This window comes from Triticum aestivum, chromosome 2B (genome assembly GCF_018294505.1).
Source record: "Triticum aestivum cultivar Chinese Spring chromosome 2B, IWGSC CS RefSeq v2.1, whole genome shotgun sequence".
Taxonomy (NCBI): domain Eukaryota; kingdom Viridiplantae; phylum Streptophyta; class Magnoliopsida; order Poales; family Poaceae; genus Triticum; species Triticum aestivum.
Genome location: NC_057798.1, coordinates 31,328,512 through 31,342,940, shown reverse-complemented (window position 1 = coordinate 31,342,940; position 14,429 = coordinate 31,328,512). Strand labels below are relative to the sequence as shown.

General features: G+C 44.3%; 1 protein-coding gene across 1 annotated transcript; it reads right to left on the bottom strand.

The window, feature by feature from the left end:
- Nucleotides 1-5,920: 5,920 nt before the first annotated feature.
- LOC123043290 (indole-2-monooxygenase) lies at nt 5,921-13,840 on the bottom strand. The gene is made up of 3 exons (XM_044465700.1): nt 13,175-13,840; nt 6,725-7,153; nt 5,921-6,616 (listed from the first exon to the last, which is right to left on the bottom strand). Exons 1-3 carry the CDS (start codon nt 13,727-13,729, stop codon nt 5,990-5,992), a joined length of 1,611 nt encoding a protein of 536 aa, XP_044321635.1. The 5' UTR covers nt 13,730-13,840; the 3' UTR covers nt 5,921-5,989.
- Between the last annotated feature and the right edge of the window lie 589 nt (nt 13,841-14,429).

The window sequence follows — 14,429 nt, the reverse complement described above, 5'->3', positions numbered from 1 at the left end:
GCGAGGCCGGCCCTGGTGAGAAGGGCCCAGACACCCTGGGCGAGGCAGGGGCGGGCGAGGCCAGGCCTGGTGATGACTGCCCCGACGCCCTGGGCGAGACGGGGACCGAGGAGGCCGGCCCAGTCGGCGGGGTTGCAGGGCGCGACGATGGCGAAGGCAGCCCAGAAGCCAGAGGCGACCGGGCCAGGACGTCGATCGGCCGTGCATGAGCACGGAAACCGAGGCCATGCAGGGGCGCCATGTGCTCCTCATGCACAACAGAAGGTGCCGAGGATGAAGGCGATGGCGACGAAGAGGAAGATGGCGCTTCCAGAATCTCCAAACGAGCCCCACGACCAGTGCCTGCACCATGGTTAGGCAACAATAGAGGAGAATATGCAACATCATCAAATTGGTCAGAAGCAACAGAGGATGAATGCATGACAGGTGGCTCGGTAGTGGACACAGGGAGTTTGGCAAAGGGAAAAACATGCTCATCAAACACAACATCCCGAGAGATGTAGACACGATTAGTGGGAACATGAAGACATTTGTATCCTTTATGAAGAGAGCTATAACCAAGAAAAACACACTTCTTGGAACGAAACTCGAGCTTACGCTTGTTATATGGACGGAGATGGGGCCAGCAAGCACACCCAAACACCTTGAGAAAGGTGTAGTCCGGTTGTTCATTAAGGAGAACTTCAATGGGAGTCTTCATATTCAAAACACGAGTGGGAGTACGATTGATGAGAAAACATGCAGTGGTGAAAGCATCACTCCAAAAACGAAACGGAACAGATGCATGGGCCAAAAGAGTCAGACCAGCTTCAACAATGTGACGATGCTTACGTTCTACTGAACCATTCTGCTGATGTGTATGTGGACATGCTAAACGGTGAGTGATCCCAAGCGACTGAAAGAAGGAGTTGAGGTTGCGATACTCGCCACCCCAGTCCGACTGAACATGAACAATTTTGTGCTTGAGAAGGCGTTCAACATGTTTTTGGAACTGAACAAAAATGTCAAACACATCAGATTTACGTTTGATAAGATAAAGCCAGGTAAAGCGGCTGTAAGCATCAACAAAACTGATATAATAATTATGACCACTAACAGAAGTCTGAGCAGGACCCCATACATCTGAAAACACAAGTTCTAAAGGATGTTTCACCTCACGACTGGACTCCGAAAAAGGAAGTTGATGACTCTTCCCCTGCTGACAAGCATCACACACTGCTACATCTTTATTACTAGACACACTAGGAAGCTCATGACGACGCAAAACATGCCGGACAATAGGTGTGGCCGGGTGACCAAGACGAGCATGCCACTGTGACGGAGATACCCGAACTCCACTGAAGACGCGAGCGACGCCAGGATGCTCCAGACGATAGAGACCTTGGCAGAGCCGCCCACTAAGAAGAATGTCCCTCGTGCCCCGATCCTTAATAAAAAGATCAAAAGGATGAAATTCACAAAGCACATTATTATCACGAGTGAGTTTAGGAACTGAAAGAAGATTACGTGTCACAGATGGAACTCGAAGAACATTGCGAAGTTGAAGACTCCTATTGGCATGTCTAGTGAGAAGTGATGCTTGACCAATATGAGAGATGTGCATACCTGCTCCATTGGCGGTGTGGATCTTGTCGGAGCCATGGTAGGGTTCACGAGTGTGAAGCTTCCCCATCTCACTGGTCAGGTGCTCTGTCGCCCCAGAGTCCATGTACCAGTGGGGATCAATGGAGTAGGACTGAGTGTGTCCCTGTGGCTTCTGCGGCGGCGGACGATCAGCCATGGCGACCTGACGAGCAAAGTTGCGTGTATCCTTCCCGTCATTGCCAAGACCGAGAAAACCCCGCTGGAAGCGCTTGTGACACTTCGAGGCCCAGTGCCCATCGCGACCACAAAGCTGGCACACACGTGGACCGCCAGCCCCTGGTAGCGTCGCAGTAGGAGGAGGGGCCGAGGCGGGTGGTGGTGACTGCCCCGAAGGAGCCCTGGATGAAGCAGAGGAGCGACTACCCTTGGTGGCGGCGTTTGCCGAGAGGGCGCCGTTGCCCCTGGATCGGCGCGTCTCGACTCGTTGCTCAGTAAGCAGGAGGCGTGAAAAGACCTCGTGTGCTGGCATGGGCGTGGAGTTGCCCCTCTCATTGATGATCTCGACTAGGGCGTCATACTCCTCATCAAGACCATTGACAATAAACGAGTTGAACTCGGAGTCGGTGAGGGGCTGTCCAATGGAGGCCAGCGTGTCGGCGAGACTCTTGACTTTGTTGTAGAACTTAGTGGCGGTGGAGTCAAGCTTCTGACACTCCCCAAGTTGGCGACGGAGTCCAGATACACGAGCCTGCGACTATGCCGCAAACGAGCGCTCAAGAATAGTCCGTGCCTCGTGGGACGTCTTGGCGAAGACAACAAGCCCAGCAACGGCCGGAGAGAGCGACCCCTGGATGGAGGAGAGGTTCGCCTGATCCTGCCCTGTCCAGACACGGTGAGCCGGATTATAGACCGGACCATGCACGCTGTCAACCAGCGCAGGAGGGCAAGGGAGAGAGCCGTCGACATAGCCAAGCAGGTAGTGACTCCCAAGAAGCGGAAGAACCTGCGCGCGCCAGAAGATGTAATTGTCCGACGACAACTTGATGGTGATGAGATGGCCGAAGTGAAACGGCGGCGGCGGCTGCGATCCCATCGAGGAGACTGGCTGAGGTGAGAACACCGTGGAGACAGTCGGAGGGGCAACCGGCGCGGTGACAGAGGGCGCGATGGCCGCGGTTGACGCCGCGAAGCCTGCCAGCGCGACGTCCTCCGCCACCCAGCGGCGCAGTAGCCGAGGGCACGACAGCCGCAGTTGACGGGGCGGCGGTGGTGTGGGCCACAAGCGCCTGCCCGGGCGAAATAGCAGCCGGCGGGAGCGCGAAGAGGGAGCCGACGCTCCGTGTCCCGATCGGCGCCTGAAGGGAGGCGGCATCCAGCGGCCTCGAGAGAAGTGCCGCGAGGGAGGCCGGCAGAAAACCGGTGGCGGTGGAGCCGGACGCAGCGGCGGACGTCATAGCAGTCGGGCGACGACGGCGGCGGGCGCGGCGGCGGTTTAGGGTTTTTAGGCGGAAGCGGACGTAACCTAGCGTGATACCATGTAAGACAATAGCCTTTGGGGGGAACCGGCACAACCCTCTAGAGATGGCCTATCACATATATATATATATATAATGAGGTGGTATATAACGTTACAATATACACATGTAAATACAGTCTAACAGTGCGGTTGTGCGAGTGCTACAAGGACTTGAGATCAGATGACCGGAGAACGAAGACGTGGACTTCACGGCCACTCGGCGTCGGCGCATCGCAAGTCCACCTGCGACTCCCGATCGCGGCCAGTCCTCGACAGCGCCTTAAGCGCCACTTGGAGCAAGCGGCGCCCACGCAGGCGCCTTCATGGGCCGGCCCACAATAAGATCGCTCCCTCGCTTTGTTTCCTTTTAGCTTCTGTTCGTTCGCTCGATCAACTCAGCTTGTTTTTTTTCTTTGTTGTTTTGTTGGTTCAGGAAAAAAAACGGCCTCCGGTTCTTGAATTCAGAAAGGTACAGAAATTTGTAAAAAATTCATTGATTCAGAAAAGTGAAAAATTTAAAAACAGTTCATCGAATAGGAAAAAATGTCATCGAATTTAAAAAGTTCATCGAATTTAAAAATATTTCATCGAATTTGAAAAAAATAGTTCATGAAGTTTGAAAAAAGTTCATCGGATTTGAAAAAAACAGTTCACCAAAATTCAAAAAAGTTCATTGAAATTCAAAAAAGTTCATCGAAATTCAAAAACGTTCATCGAATAAAAGTTCACCGAATTTGAAAAAAGTTCATCAAAGTTGAAAAAAGTTAATTGAATTTTATAAAAAGTTCATCAATTTTAAAAATTAGAAAGTTCACGAAAAAAGTCCATTGAATTTTAAAAAACGTCCATTGAAATTCAAAAAAGTTCATCGAAATTGAAAAAAGTTCATCAAATAAAAGTTCACCGAATTTGAAAAAGTTCATCAAAGTTGAAAAAAGTTAATTGAACTTTAAAAAAGTTCATCGAGTTTACGAATTAGAAAGTTCATGAAAAAAGTTCGTTGAATTTTAAAAACGTTCATCGAGGATTTTGAATAAAAACTTCACTGTTTTTTTAATCATGCATTTTGGAAAAAGAATAAGAAAAAGAAAATGGGGAAATAAAAAATAAAAGAAAATGAAAAGTAGATACAATAAAAGAAAAAAGGATCTCATGAATCAAAGCAAGGTAGTTGCGAAGTTGGCTAGCGCAGCTAAGCTAAAAGGTAGAGCATGCGATTTCGGGTGTCACCGGCGGCAGTTTTTTTGCAGTTCTGAAACAGAATAATATGGATAAATGGGCCGGCCCATCGCTTAGGGAGGGGTATGTGCCCGTTTGCGGAAACACCTAATTCGGGCGCTTAAGGCGCCGAATAGGGTTTGGCGTCGGCCGGGGCTAACCTGAATCAGGATCGGAAAGAGATGTCGTGTAATCGTGGGCTATATGTGACGTGCCTAGACTACCAGCCCTGACCCATGGGCTACCTACCTACGTACCAGGTTTTGGGGGCCCCGGGGCGGCTGTCCCCTGCCTACCTCACGACCGGCCCGAGAGCTCCTATAGGACGCGCTTTGCGTCAAAATGTCGTCACCACGCACAGGGGCGCAGCCTGACTGGGCCGGCCCATCGCGCTGTACCGATGGTGAGAAAAGAAAGCAAAAAGGGGAAGGAAGATGCGATGGAAACTCAGAACTCAAGCCTGCGACCTACAGGTTCGAAGCGCATGCTCCCAGCCACTCCACCTGACTAGCATTGCTTGTAGCAAACAAACGCGCACTTTTAATAACTTAGCACAACCGTACAACTAGAATTACACACTGTAGTGAACATCTTAAAACAAATTGTAGATTTTTTTCTGAAAGTGTATCAAGCGGCTCTCTTTGGGTGTCGTCGCTATTTATTTTGTGTAATTTTTCTATGTGAAAATTGCACTTGCGTCGAGGTCCGTCGTGTTTGATGGGTCGCAAGCTGGTTACATCTACTTCAGCGGGAGGTTTCTCATGTGTTGAGGGATTATCCTTTGGTCGTTGTTACCGCAGCTACTTCTCACGTAATTGGGAGTATTTTCTATCGGTGGAAATTGGAGGTTGTTGCATCGTAAAAGATCGAGACAAATCATCGGCACGTCCGAGGTCATGCCTTCATCAAGCTAGGACACAAAAGTATGAGCCGAAGAAATATAAAAAGAGCCCGGCGAGGATAAATATACAAAGAAACCGAGTAAATGTGCCAGACTAATTCCACCATGATTGACAATGTGAGGACTCCTTAGTCACTGAAGATGAATAGTGATTTATCCTTGCTCTCCATGATGCCATGAGTTGGACTATTGATTCAGGTGCAACCTTCCCCAACACATCACAATGAGAGCACCTCACATCATACACCAGTAGAATCACTGGTTCTTGAGGTTGAGAGATTTTGGGTTGTCAAAACAATGTCGTTAAGGGCACTATTGAAACAAACACACGTTGTAGGTTAGTGCTCGATCATGTGAGGCATATCCCTGATATACGGCCGAAGCTATTGTTAGTGGCCAAGCTTGATGATATCAGACATGTCAATTACTTTGGTGATGGAAAGTAGAGTGTCAGAAAATACTATTTGACTGTGACTCGAGGAACTAAGCAAGGTTGTCTCTATTTGATAAAAAAACTGTGCAATGTAGTGTTGAACATTTCCAAGAAGAACACTTCCGTAGACTTTTGGCACATATCAGACATCGAATATGAGCTTTTATGCAGTAATGTCAATTACCAGTCAGAAATATGGTACTCAATTTAATTCAGTGTTTTCTTTAATTACATATTACACTTGTGCTTAACAAGAGTTCCAAAAAAGCCACATTCATGATACTATTAAGGTAGGTAATCAATCTGTTGCGCACACACAATACAATGGACCAATGTATTAATCTTGTGGCACTACGGGAACAAGGAGGAGCTTCTCCTTCCGGTGCACTGTCGTCCCAAATACTTCAGTCATATCGATGCCACCTTCCATCAACTCTACAGGTAGCTTCCAGTTGAAATGGTACATTAGATTCGCTAGCATGATTTCAATGCTCGCAATCGCAAAGTTGATACCTGGGCAAATCCTTCGCCCGGCGCCAAATGGCAAGTAAAGGAAGTCATTTCCCTTATAGTCCATAGCCGCGGCGCTCCCGCATTCCATAAATCGCTCAGGCATGAACTCATCTGCGTGCTCCCAACGGCTAGGGTCCCTTGCAAGTGCCCAACTATTGACAATGACACGTATTCCTGATGGTATCATGTAGCCCTTTATGTTGCAGTCAGCCATGGAGAGGTGGGGAATGAGGAGCGGCCCAGGCATATGGAGCCGGAGTGTCTCTTTGATGACCGCCTTTAGGTAGGCCAAACTATTGATATCATCTTCAGTAACCATTTCTTTGCCCTTGGGTATAGTGCTCCTCACCTCAACTTGTAGCTTGTTCATGAGGTGGGGGTTTTGCATGAGCTTGACCATCGCATATTCTAACACTATGAATGTTGTATCAGTGCCAGCTTGGAACATGATCTACATATACATAAGATCCATATGTAAGAATCAAATCAACAACATATATATAAGCTATATATGTTAATTTGTAGTTGTTATTTTTGCTTGTGAGGTGATAATACATACCTCTAACTGAGCCTTAATATGATCTCCCGTGAGTTTGTACTCTTGTTGGATAGAAAGCAAAACATCAGTGAAGTCGTTGTCCTCACTATTATGTTCTGCCACTGACTTGCTTGCATGCTCATCGATGATATTATTGAGCAGGTTGTCCCACATCTTGTTCACCTGCTGGGCCTTTGCGCAAACCATCCTCTTGATAATGTCCAGCTTCACCAACATGGGGAAGCAGTCCTCTAGGTTGAATCCACCCAAGAGCAATGAGTTGGCCTCGACGAGTTCTCGAAAGAGTTTGTTATGACCTTGTTCCCTAAAAAGCTTGCCTGACACAGCATGACACACAATGTCATTGGTGAAGGCGTTGAGAAGGTCACTCATGTCGATGGCGGTACATTTGGAGGCCGCATCGCGGATCTTGGCCACAACCAATCTCACCTGTGCATTAACAATAATGAATTTTGGCACAACTAATGATGTGGATAGCGTGCATTCATGCATGGTGCAATATATCTAGCAATCAAGTAAGTTGTCTATATTTAAGTTGCCTATTTTTTAAGATTTTAGTCACCTTACTAGCCTTCAGATTAATTTTCGTTTAAGAACTATCATTTTTTTTCTAAACATGGTGTCCCTTGGCCATAAAAGGACTATGAACAATGAGTTTCCATAATGGTGAGCCTACTTCAATTCTTGGGCTCAAATGATTCATGCACAAAAAAAACAATAGGCACTATAACATGAAAAACCAACATAATTACCTACAAAAAAGCCACACAAAAGCTTATTGTAGTAGATTTAATACATGGAGTAGTATCACTTCGGTATAACATGAAACAAAAGTAATGATACTACAATATTTTGGAAGAAGAAAAATGCCAGAATTCAAGCTTTGATCACATATTACACAAGGCTTGCACTATAACATACCCCCTCTGATTCTAACTATAAGCATTTTTAAAGATTTCAGTACGGACTACATACAGATGTATATAGACATATTTTAGAGTGTATATTCACTCATTTTGCTCTATATGTAGTCTATATTGAAGTTCTTATATTTTGGAATGGAGGGAGTAATATGTAATAAAAAAGTACAAATTAGCAGAACTCTCATTAAAATAATTAAAGTAGAAACTGAATCTATATAACCGAGATGACTCAAGCATCGCATCACTTAGATTAAAACTCTTACTCTCTCTCCAATAAAAAATGCTTAAAAGCCCTCAAATACTTAATTAATCTATGTGACGGGTTGGAGCCCATCATCACAATATGCCAAAAAAAATCAAAACATTCTAATTGAACAAGAAACCAACTGAGATGAGGAACATGAGTTGTCTAAGACTTAGCCAAACCCATGGAGAAAATATACTCTATGCATAAAAGAATAATATCAATCTTGAAGGAAAAGATCGAATATTCCACGTCTTCTTACCCCGCTTAAAAGAAATCCTCGTGATTGGTCATGTAAACCAACAACCAATTAATAATTAGGAACATATTCCCATGAGTTCAGAAAATTTAAAAAAAACTAGTCAAAAAATAGATAAATACATAAATGAAACTCAAGAAGGAATGATTGAATAATAGATGGATATTTTTTTGTAGCAGGCCATAATTCAGCTATGCAAGAAAATAAACTAAGAGGTAGTGTTACTCCCAAAGTGTACAAAAAGATTTAGAAAGCAAGATGATAAATATATAGCAACACTAATACACAAATATTTGTAAAGAACCAAAAAATGGCTAAATAATGATTCTATACAAAAAAGTACAGTGGGAGTAAAGTTACAAAAAAAATATGCGTTCATGATGTGAAAAAGAACCAGAAATTTTGAGTTACAATTGCACTGTTCCATACTTTACAAGAGTACAAACATCAATGAGAATTAAATGAAATAATAAGGTTTGAGACGAACCATAAAAAGATAATCCCTCTCTTTCACACAGGAGCGAGCATGTGCATGTGCGCATGTGCGCAAACCTATTTCTAGACGCGCCGGCACGTAGCTGTAAAAAAATCTGCCGTCTTCATCTGCTTCAAGATTTGTGTATTTGCCAGCTATTATTCCTCGTTTTCAGCTATACAAAACCAACACAATCCTATATACAGCTAGTGGACCCCACGACGTACTCCCTCCATTCTTAAACATAAAACATTTTAGAGATTTAACTATGGATTACATACGGACCTATACAGACATATTTTAGAGTGTAGATTCACTCACTTTGCTTCGTATGTAGTTCATATTGAAATCTTTAAAATGTCTTATATTTAGAAACGGAGGAAGTATGCAGTAAATTTGCATGAAGGGATCATGTGCACAACACCTTTTTAAGCCGAATATTCACTTGATCCACGAGTGCTTCGCCTCTTGATCCAAAACCAACAGTTGGTGGCGCGTCGCCTCTTGATCCAAAACCAACAGTTGGCGGTGCGCTGAATCCGACTCTTCCGCCGGCAGTAGCTCTGCTGTGTGCGCAAGGACCCTCAGCGAACAGCAACGAGCGGATGTGTTACGATGCCTAGACACCCACGACGGCCAGCAGCGACTAGCGGCACGGTAGGGAGCCCTACGGGCGTCCCGCTGACGGATCTGGTTGCATCTTGGCTTCTCTCACCGTATTAGGTCACACTAGTAGAAAACGGAGCTTTAAAATCGGTTTGTAAGGGCCTTTAGTGCCGGTTATGGAACCGGCACTAAAGCCCCCCCCCCCCTCTTTAGTACCGATTCGGCACGAACCGGCGCTAAAGTGCCACCACGTGGCGTGAGCTCGCGCCCTAGTACGGGGGACCTTTAGTACCAGTTGGTGTTACCAACCGGTACTAAAGGTTTTTTTTTTTGAAAATTTTGGAATTTTTTTTTGATTTTTTTTCAATTTTGATTTTTCTGAATTATTTGATGATTTAGTCTCTAATCACCTCTCTTAACTGCTCAAGTGTGGATCACTCATTCCAAATCCACTCAAGTGTGGATCACTCATTCCAAATCATCTAACTTCCCGACCGGTCACCCATCCCTCTCACTACTCCAGCGCGAGCACGCTTAACTTTCAGGTTCTATTCTCTTTCGTTTCCGAGTCTGCACTTGTTGTTTTTCTGACAGTAGTAAGATGTCAATCCACTCAAGTGTGGATCACTCTTAACTGCTCAAGTGTGGATCACTCATTCCAAAAACCACTCAAGTGTGGATCACTCATTCCAAATCATCTAACTTTCCGACCGGTCACCCATCCCTCTCACTACTCCAGCGCGAGCACGCTTAACTTTCAGGTTCTATTCTCTTTCGTTTCCGAGTCTGCACTTGTTGTTTTCCTGACAGTAGTAAGATGTCAATCCACTCAAGTGTGGATCACTCTTAACTGCTCAAGTGTGGATCACTCATTCCAAATCCACTCAAGTGTGGATCACTCATTCCAAATCATCTAACTTCCCGACCGGTCACCCATCCCTCTCACTACTCCAGCGCGAGCACGCTTAACTTTCAGGTTCTATTCTCTTTCGTTTCCGAGTCTGCACTTGTTGTTTTCCTGACAGTAGTAAGATGTCAATCCTATTAACCCTCAGGAGTTTAGCTTGAGCATAAAGTCACACATTTCACCGTTTGAGTTTGAAACTATTATTCTAAAAAAACAGTAATTATTTAGTAACGCTAATATTTCTTGAATAAGTTTGACCATAGTTTGACCAAAATTCAAAAAATTGAAATAATTATTTAGTAACACTAATATTCTTGAATAATTATGTAGTAACATTAATACTTCTTGAATAAGTAGTTTGACCAGATTTAACCAATTTTTTTTAGAAAAACTGAAATTTGACCATATCTTTTTTTCCTTTTGGAATTTGAGGATTCTAAAAAATTCCAAACAGGCCGTAGGCGGTCTCCATCAGATGCGGATTTTCGTGCTGAATTGTTTGATATATTATACGTTTTTTTCCGACATCGTATGCAAAAGATATAGCCGTTTTACATTTTTCCTACACTTTTTGCAAAACATGTCCAAATTTAAGTTTTCAAATTTTCCTAACTAGTAGATATAGTAATATAACTACCTCTCGAAGGATTTTATTTTTTGAAGTTTTTATCATTTTCTTTTGATTTTTTCAAAACTGAAATGGTGATACACCAGGGGGGGTAGAGTTTGAAAATTGGCCCATTTAGTACCGGTTCGTGCCACGAACCGGTACTAAAGGCTTGTCCCCTTTATTACCGGTTCGTGGCACGAACCGGTACTATAGGTTAGACCTTTAGTACCGGTTGGTAACACAAACCGGTACTAAAGGGGCTCGTGGGGACCCGGCCTGACGCCAGCCTGCCACTACCCCTTTAGTACCGGTTCGTGGCACGAACCGGTACTAAAGGCTCAACACGAACCGGTACTATTGATCGCAGCCACGAACCGGCACTATTGATCACATTAGTGCCGGTTTTTTTACAAACCGGCACTAATGTGCTTCACATTTGACCCTTTTTCTACTAGTGTCATCATCGACCACATATTCTACGGTCGCCATCGACCACATCTCCTCGACCATTGCCGGCCTTTTGGCTCTCAACTTCCCACCAGCCACATCTGAAGTGCGGGTACCGCCATGGACACCGAAGGGCGCCGGAGAGCCCACCTTTTCCTACAATTTATCTCCTAGGTAACAGATTTTTTAGTTTATTTGGAGATTGCTATATGATTTGGAACTTAGTGGACGAACTAATTGAAATACTGTTATTTGATTGCAAAACTGAATTTGTGAGATATGCATGCCATGGAATCGTGATATGGAATTGTGCACGTCCTCTCTGAAAATAGTATTGTATGATTTAGATTTGTTGGTTATTATTTTATGGAAAATTAGTTCTGCGTTGTAACTGAAATAGTTAAAGTGTTCTTGAAATATGTGTGATATATGAACATAGCTGTAGTGAAATATATGAAATCACTTTTCTGTATTGTGTGAATCTAATATCTGAAATAGTGTTACAGAAAGTGAAATGGTGTTATAGAAAGTAAAGTCATGGTGGATTTATGGAAGTGGAATGCCTATTTTGTGTTTATTCAGATATCAATTGAGTAAAAGTTGATGGAATTCTTTTTTTGTATTTCTGTCAATGGAATTGGTCCATCCTTGTCAAACTGTTTTTTGAAAAAAATGTGGAACTGATTATTTCAAAAGTGTGAAACTGATTATTTAAAAATATGGAATTGAAATAGATGTAATTTTGTGAAAAAAAACAAGTGGAAATAATCAGTTTCATTATTTTGTGAAGTATGAAACTAGAATAATTGAAATCTAGTTTTTGGAATTAATATCGTTTTCATTTTCATTGATCTTTTGAGCTAATTGAAACTGATCTTTTGAAATAATTGAAATGGACCTTCTGAAAATCATTGGTATTTTGTAACTATTTAAATTAGCATTTTGAACAAATTGATATCGCTCTTTTGAAATAACTGAAATGGGTGTTTAGTTTAAATTGAAATGGCGTTTTGAAATAACTAAAACGGGCCTTTTGAAATAATAATTGCAGTCAATCGTTTGAAATAATTGAAATCGGTCTTACAAAATAATTCAAATCATTATTTTAAAAAGTTGAAATTGGTCTTTTGAAATAACATTTGTAGGCAATTTTGTACAAAAATGGAAACTGCATGTTTGAACTGAGTGAAAATAGTTTTGTAAAACGAGTGAAATTTAATATTTGAAACAACTAAAAACTTTTTTTTGGAATTTTACATATATATTGTAATTAAAGTAATACCTTTGAATTATAGTAAATTAACTGATGTAAATATATTATTAAGCAGCTAAATAATCTACCTCCTAACAAGAAAAAACCCTTGCTTTTTTTTTGAGGTGAAGAAACACGGGAACCCCTTGCAAGGGATGACTGTCGGCAGGATCAGAACGTTCTGGGCCTGTGATTGGGCTCGGTCCTAGATACTATATGGACGCTTCAAAAGCTGAATGTGATGGGACCGTAGTGGGGCCTGGCGCTGAAATACAAACGTTGCAAAAGCCATACAGAACCTAGCTGGCAGAATCCTATTTGTGTGAACCGCACCAATACATACCGATAACGCTCCGACTCAGATGGCAACTCTAGTTTTTTTTTCCTTTTTTTGAATTTCTTTTTCTTTTTTCAGATGACAACTTCAGTTATAAAAAACATTAGGGCCGGAATTGTTCGTATCACATGTGTGGCATCTATCCTTTATGAAGAGAGATGATAAGGATAGCGCTAGAGAAACCATTTTCGCAGAGCCCCCATGACACAGTCATCGGATAGATTGTAATTAAAATTTCTTCTCCATGCTTGTCGGAGGACCGGATCTCATGGACAGCAGAAAAACAACAATCTATCTAAGAAACAAAATAATCGACTGAACGCATAAAGAAAATTCAGGCAACTGAAAAGATAGCAAACATGCAGAAGAAATTGATGCATGGTTACCCACCTCGTGCTCGCGGACATGGCGGTAGGAGCGGACCTTCTTGATGGTGAGGAGGTGCGTGGTGGCGATCTTCTTGACCTGCCGCCAGTGCTCGCCGTAGGGGGAGAAGGCGGCGTCCGTGGGGCCGTAGAAGAGGATTTCGGTGACGGCGGAGTAGGGCCGGGACGCGAAGACGTGGTCGTGCGTGCGCAGCACGGCCTGCGCGGCGCTCGGCGACGAGACGACGAGCGTAGGGACGGCGCCGAGGCGGAGGAGCATGAGGCCGTCGCGGCCATGCTTGGCGGCGAGGTCTCGGAGGGAGACGTGCGGGAGGGAACCGACGAGGTGCAGGTGGCCGATGACGGGGAGCCTGCTCGGAGGAGACGGCAGCCTGCCCAGCAGCTCTTCTCTGGCTCTCGCGGTGGCCGCGGCCGTCGACGGCGTTGCGAGGCGGCGCACGAGCAGGAGGAGAAGAAGAGGGCAGACGAGCAGGACAAAGACCAGTCCTAGCGCTGCATGTGGAGACCTCGCTTGCAGCAGCAGCTCATGGAGGGCATGCAAATGCAACGGATGAACCATCACGACCGCGCAGCGCTCTTCCTACACGAGAGGGTGCTTCACTCCACTGTTCCTTCTACGCAGCAGCTCAGCTGAGTTTATAGCTACAAGGCTGGAGATTGCAGCCAGAGCAAGACATCCCTTTTAGTCCATACCTATTCAGAAAACTCCAAGTGGTGACACGAACGTACGTCGTACTCTTTCAAGGAAGAGATTAGATTTTTGGCCTTTCGGTAAACGTTCTCTAGCAGCCGAACGGCCGAGCCACGCGCCGATCGCCTAATACATACGCGCGTCTCGAGTGGGACGACGCACCCACGTACTACGTATTCCCTCCGTTTCAAAATAGATGACCCAACTTTGTACTAACTTTACTAACTTTAGTATAAAGTTTTTTTTGCGGGGAAACATTAGTATAAAGTTAGTGTAAAGTTGAGTCATTTATTTTGAATTGGAGGGAGTACATCCTTATCTCATCCGGGTCCACTCGTTCACGATGGCAATGGCCCCGTTCCCGTAAACCCGGGCATTCATCAGCAATGCTACACACACGGACATCTCTTTTACATGTTCCGAAGGATGAGAATTTTAATTACCCACGGGTACGGATACCCGCGGGTACCGTACCCGCATGGGTAGGATATTGGCATATTTTTATATCCTTGGATAGTCCTCATGTCATACCTGTTAAGTTATGGGTAGGGTACGGGTATAGCCTTGT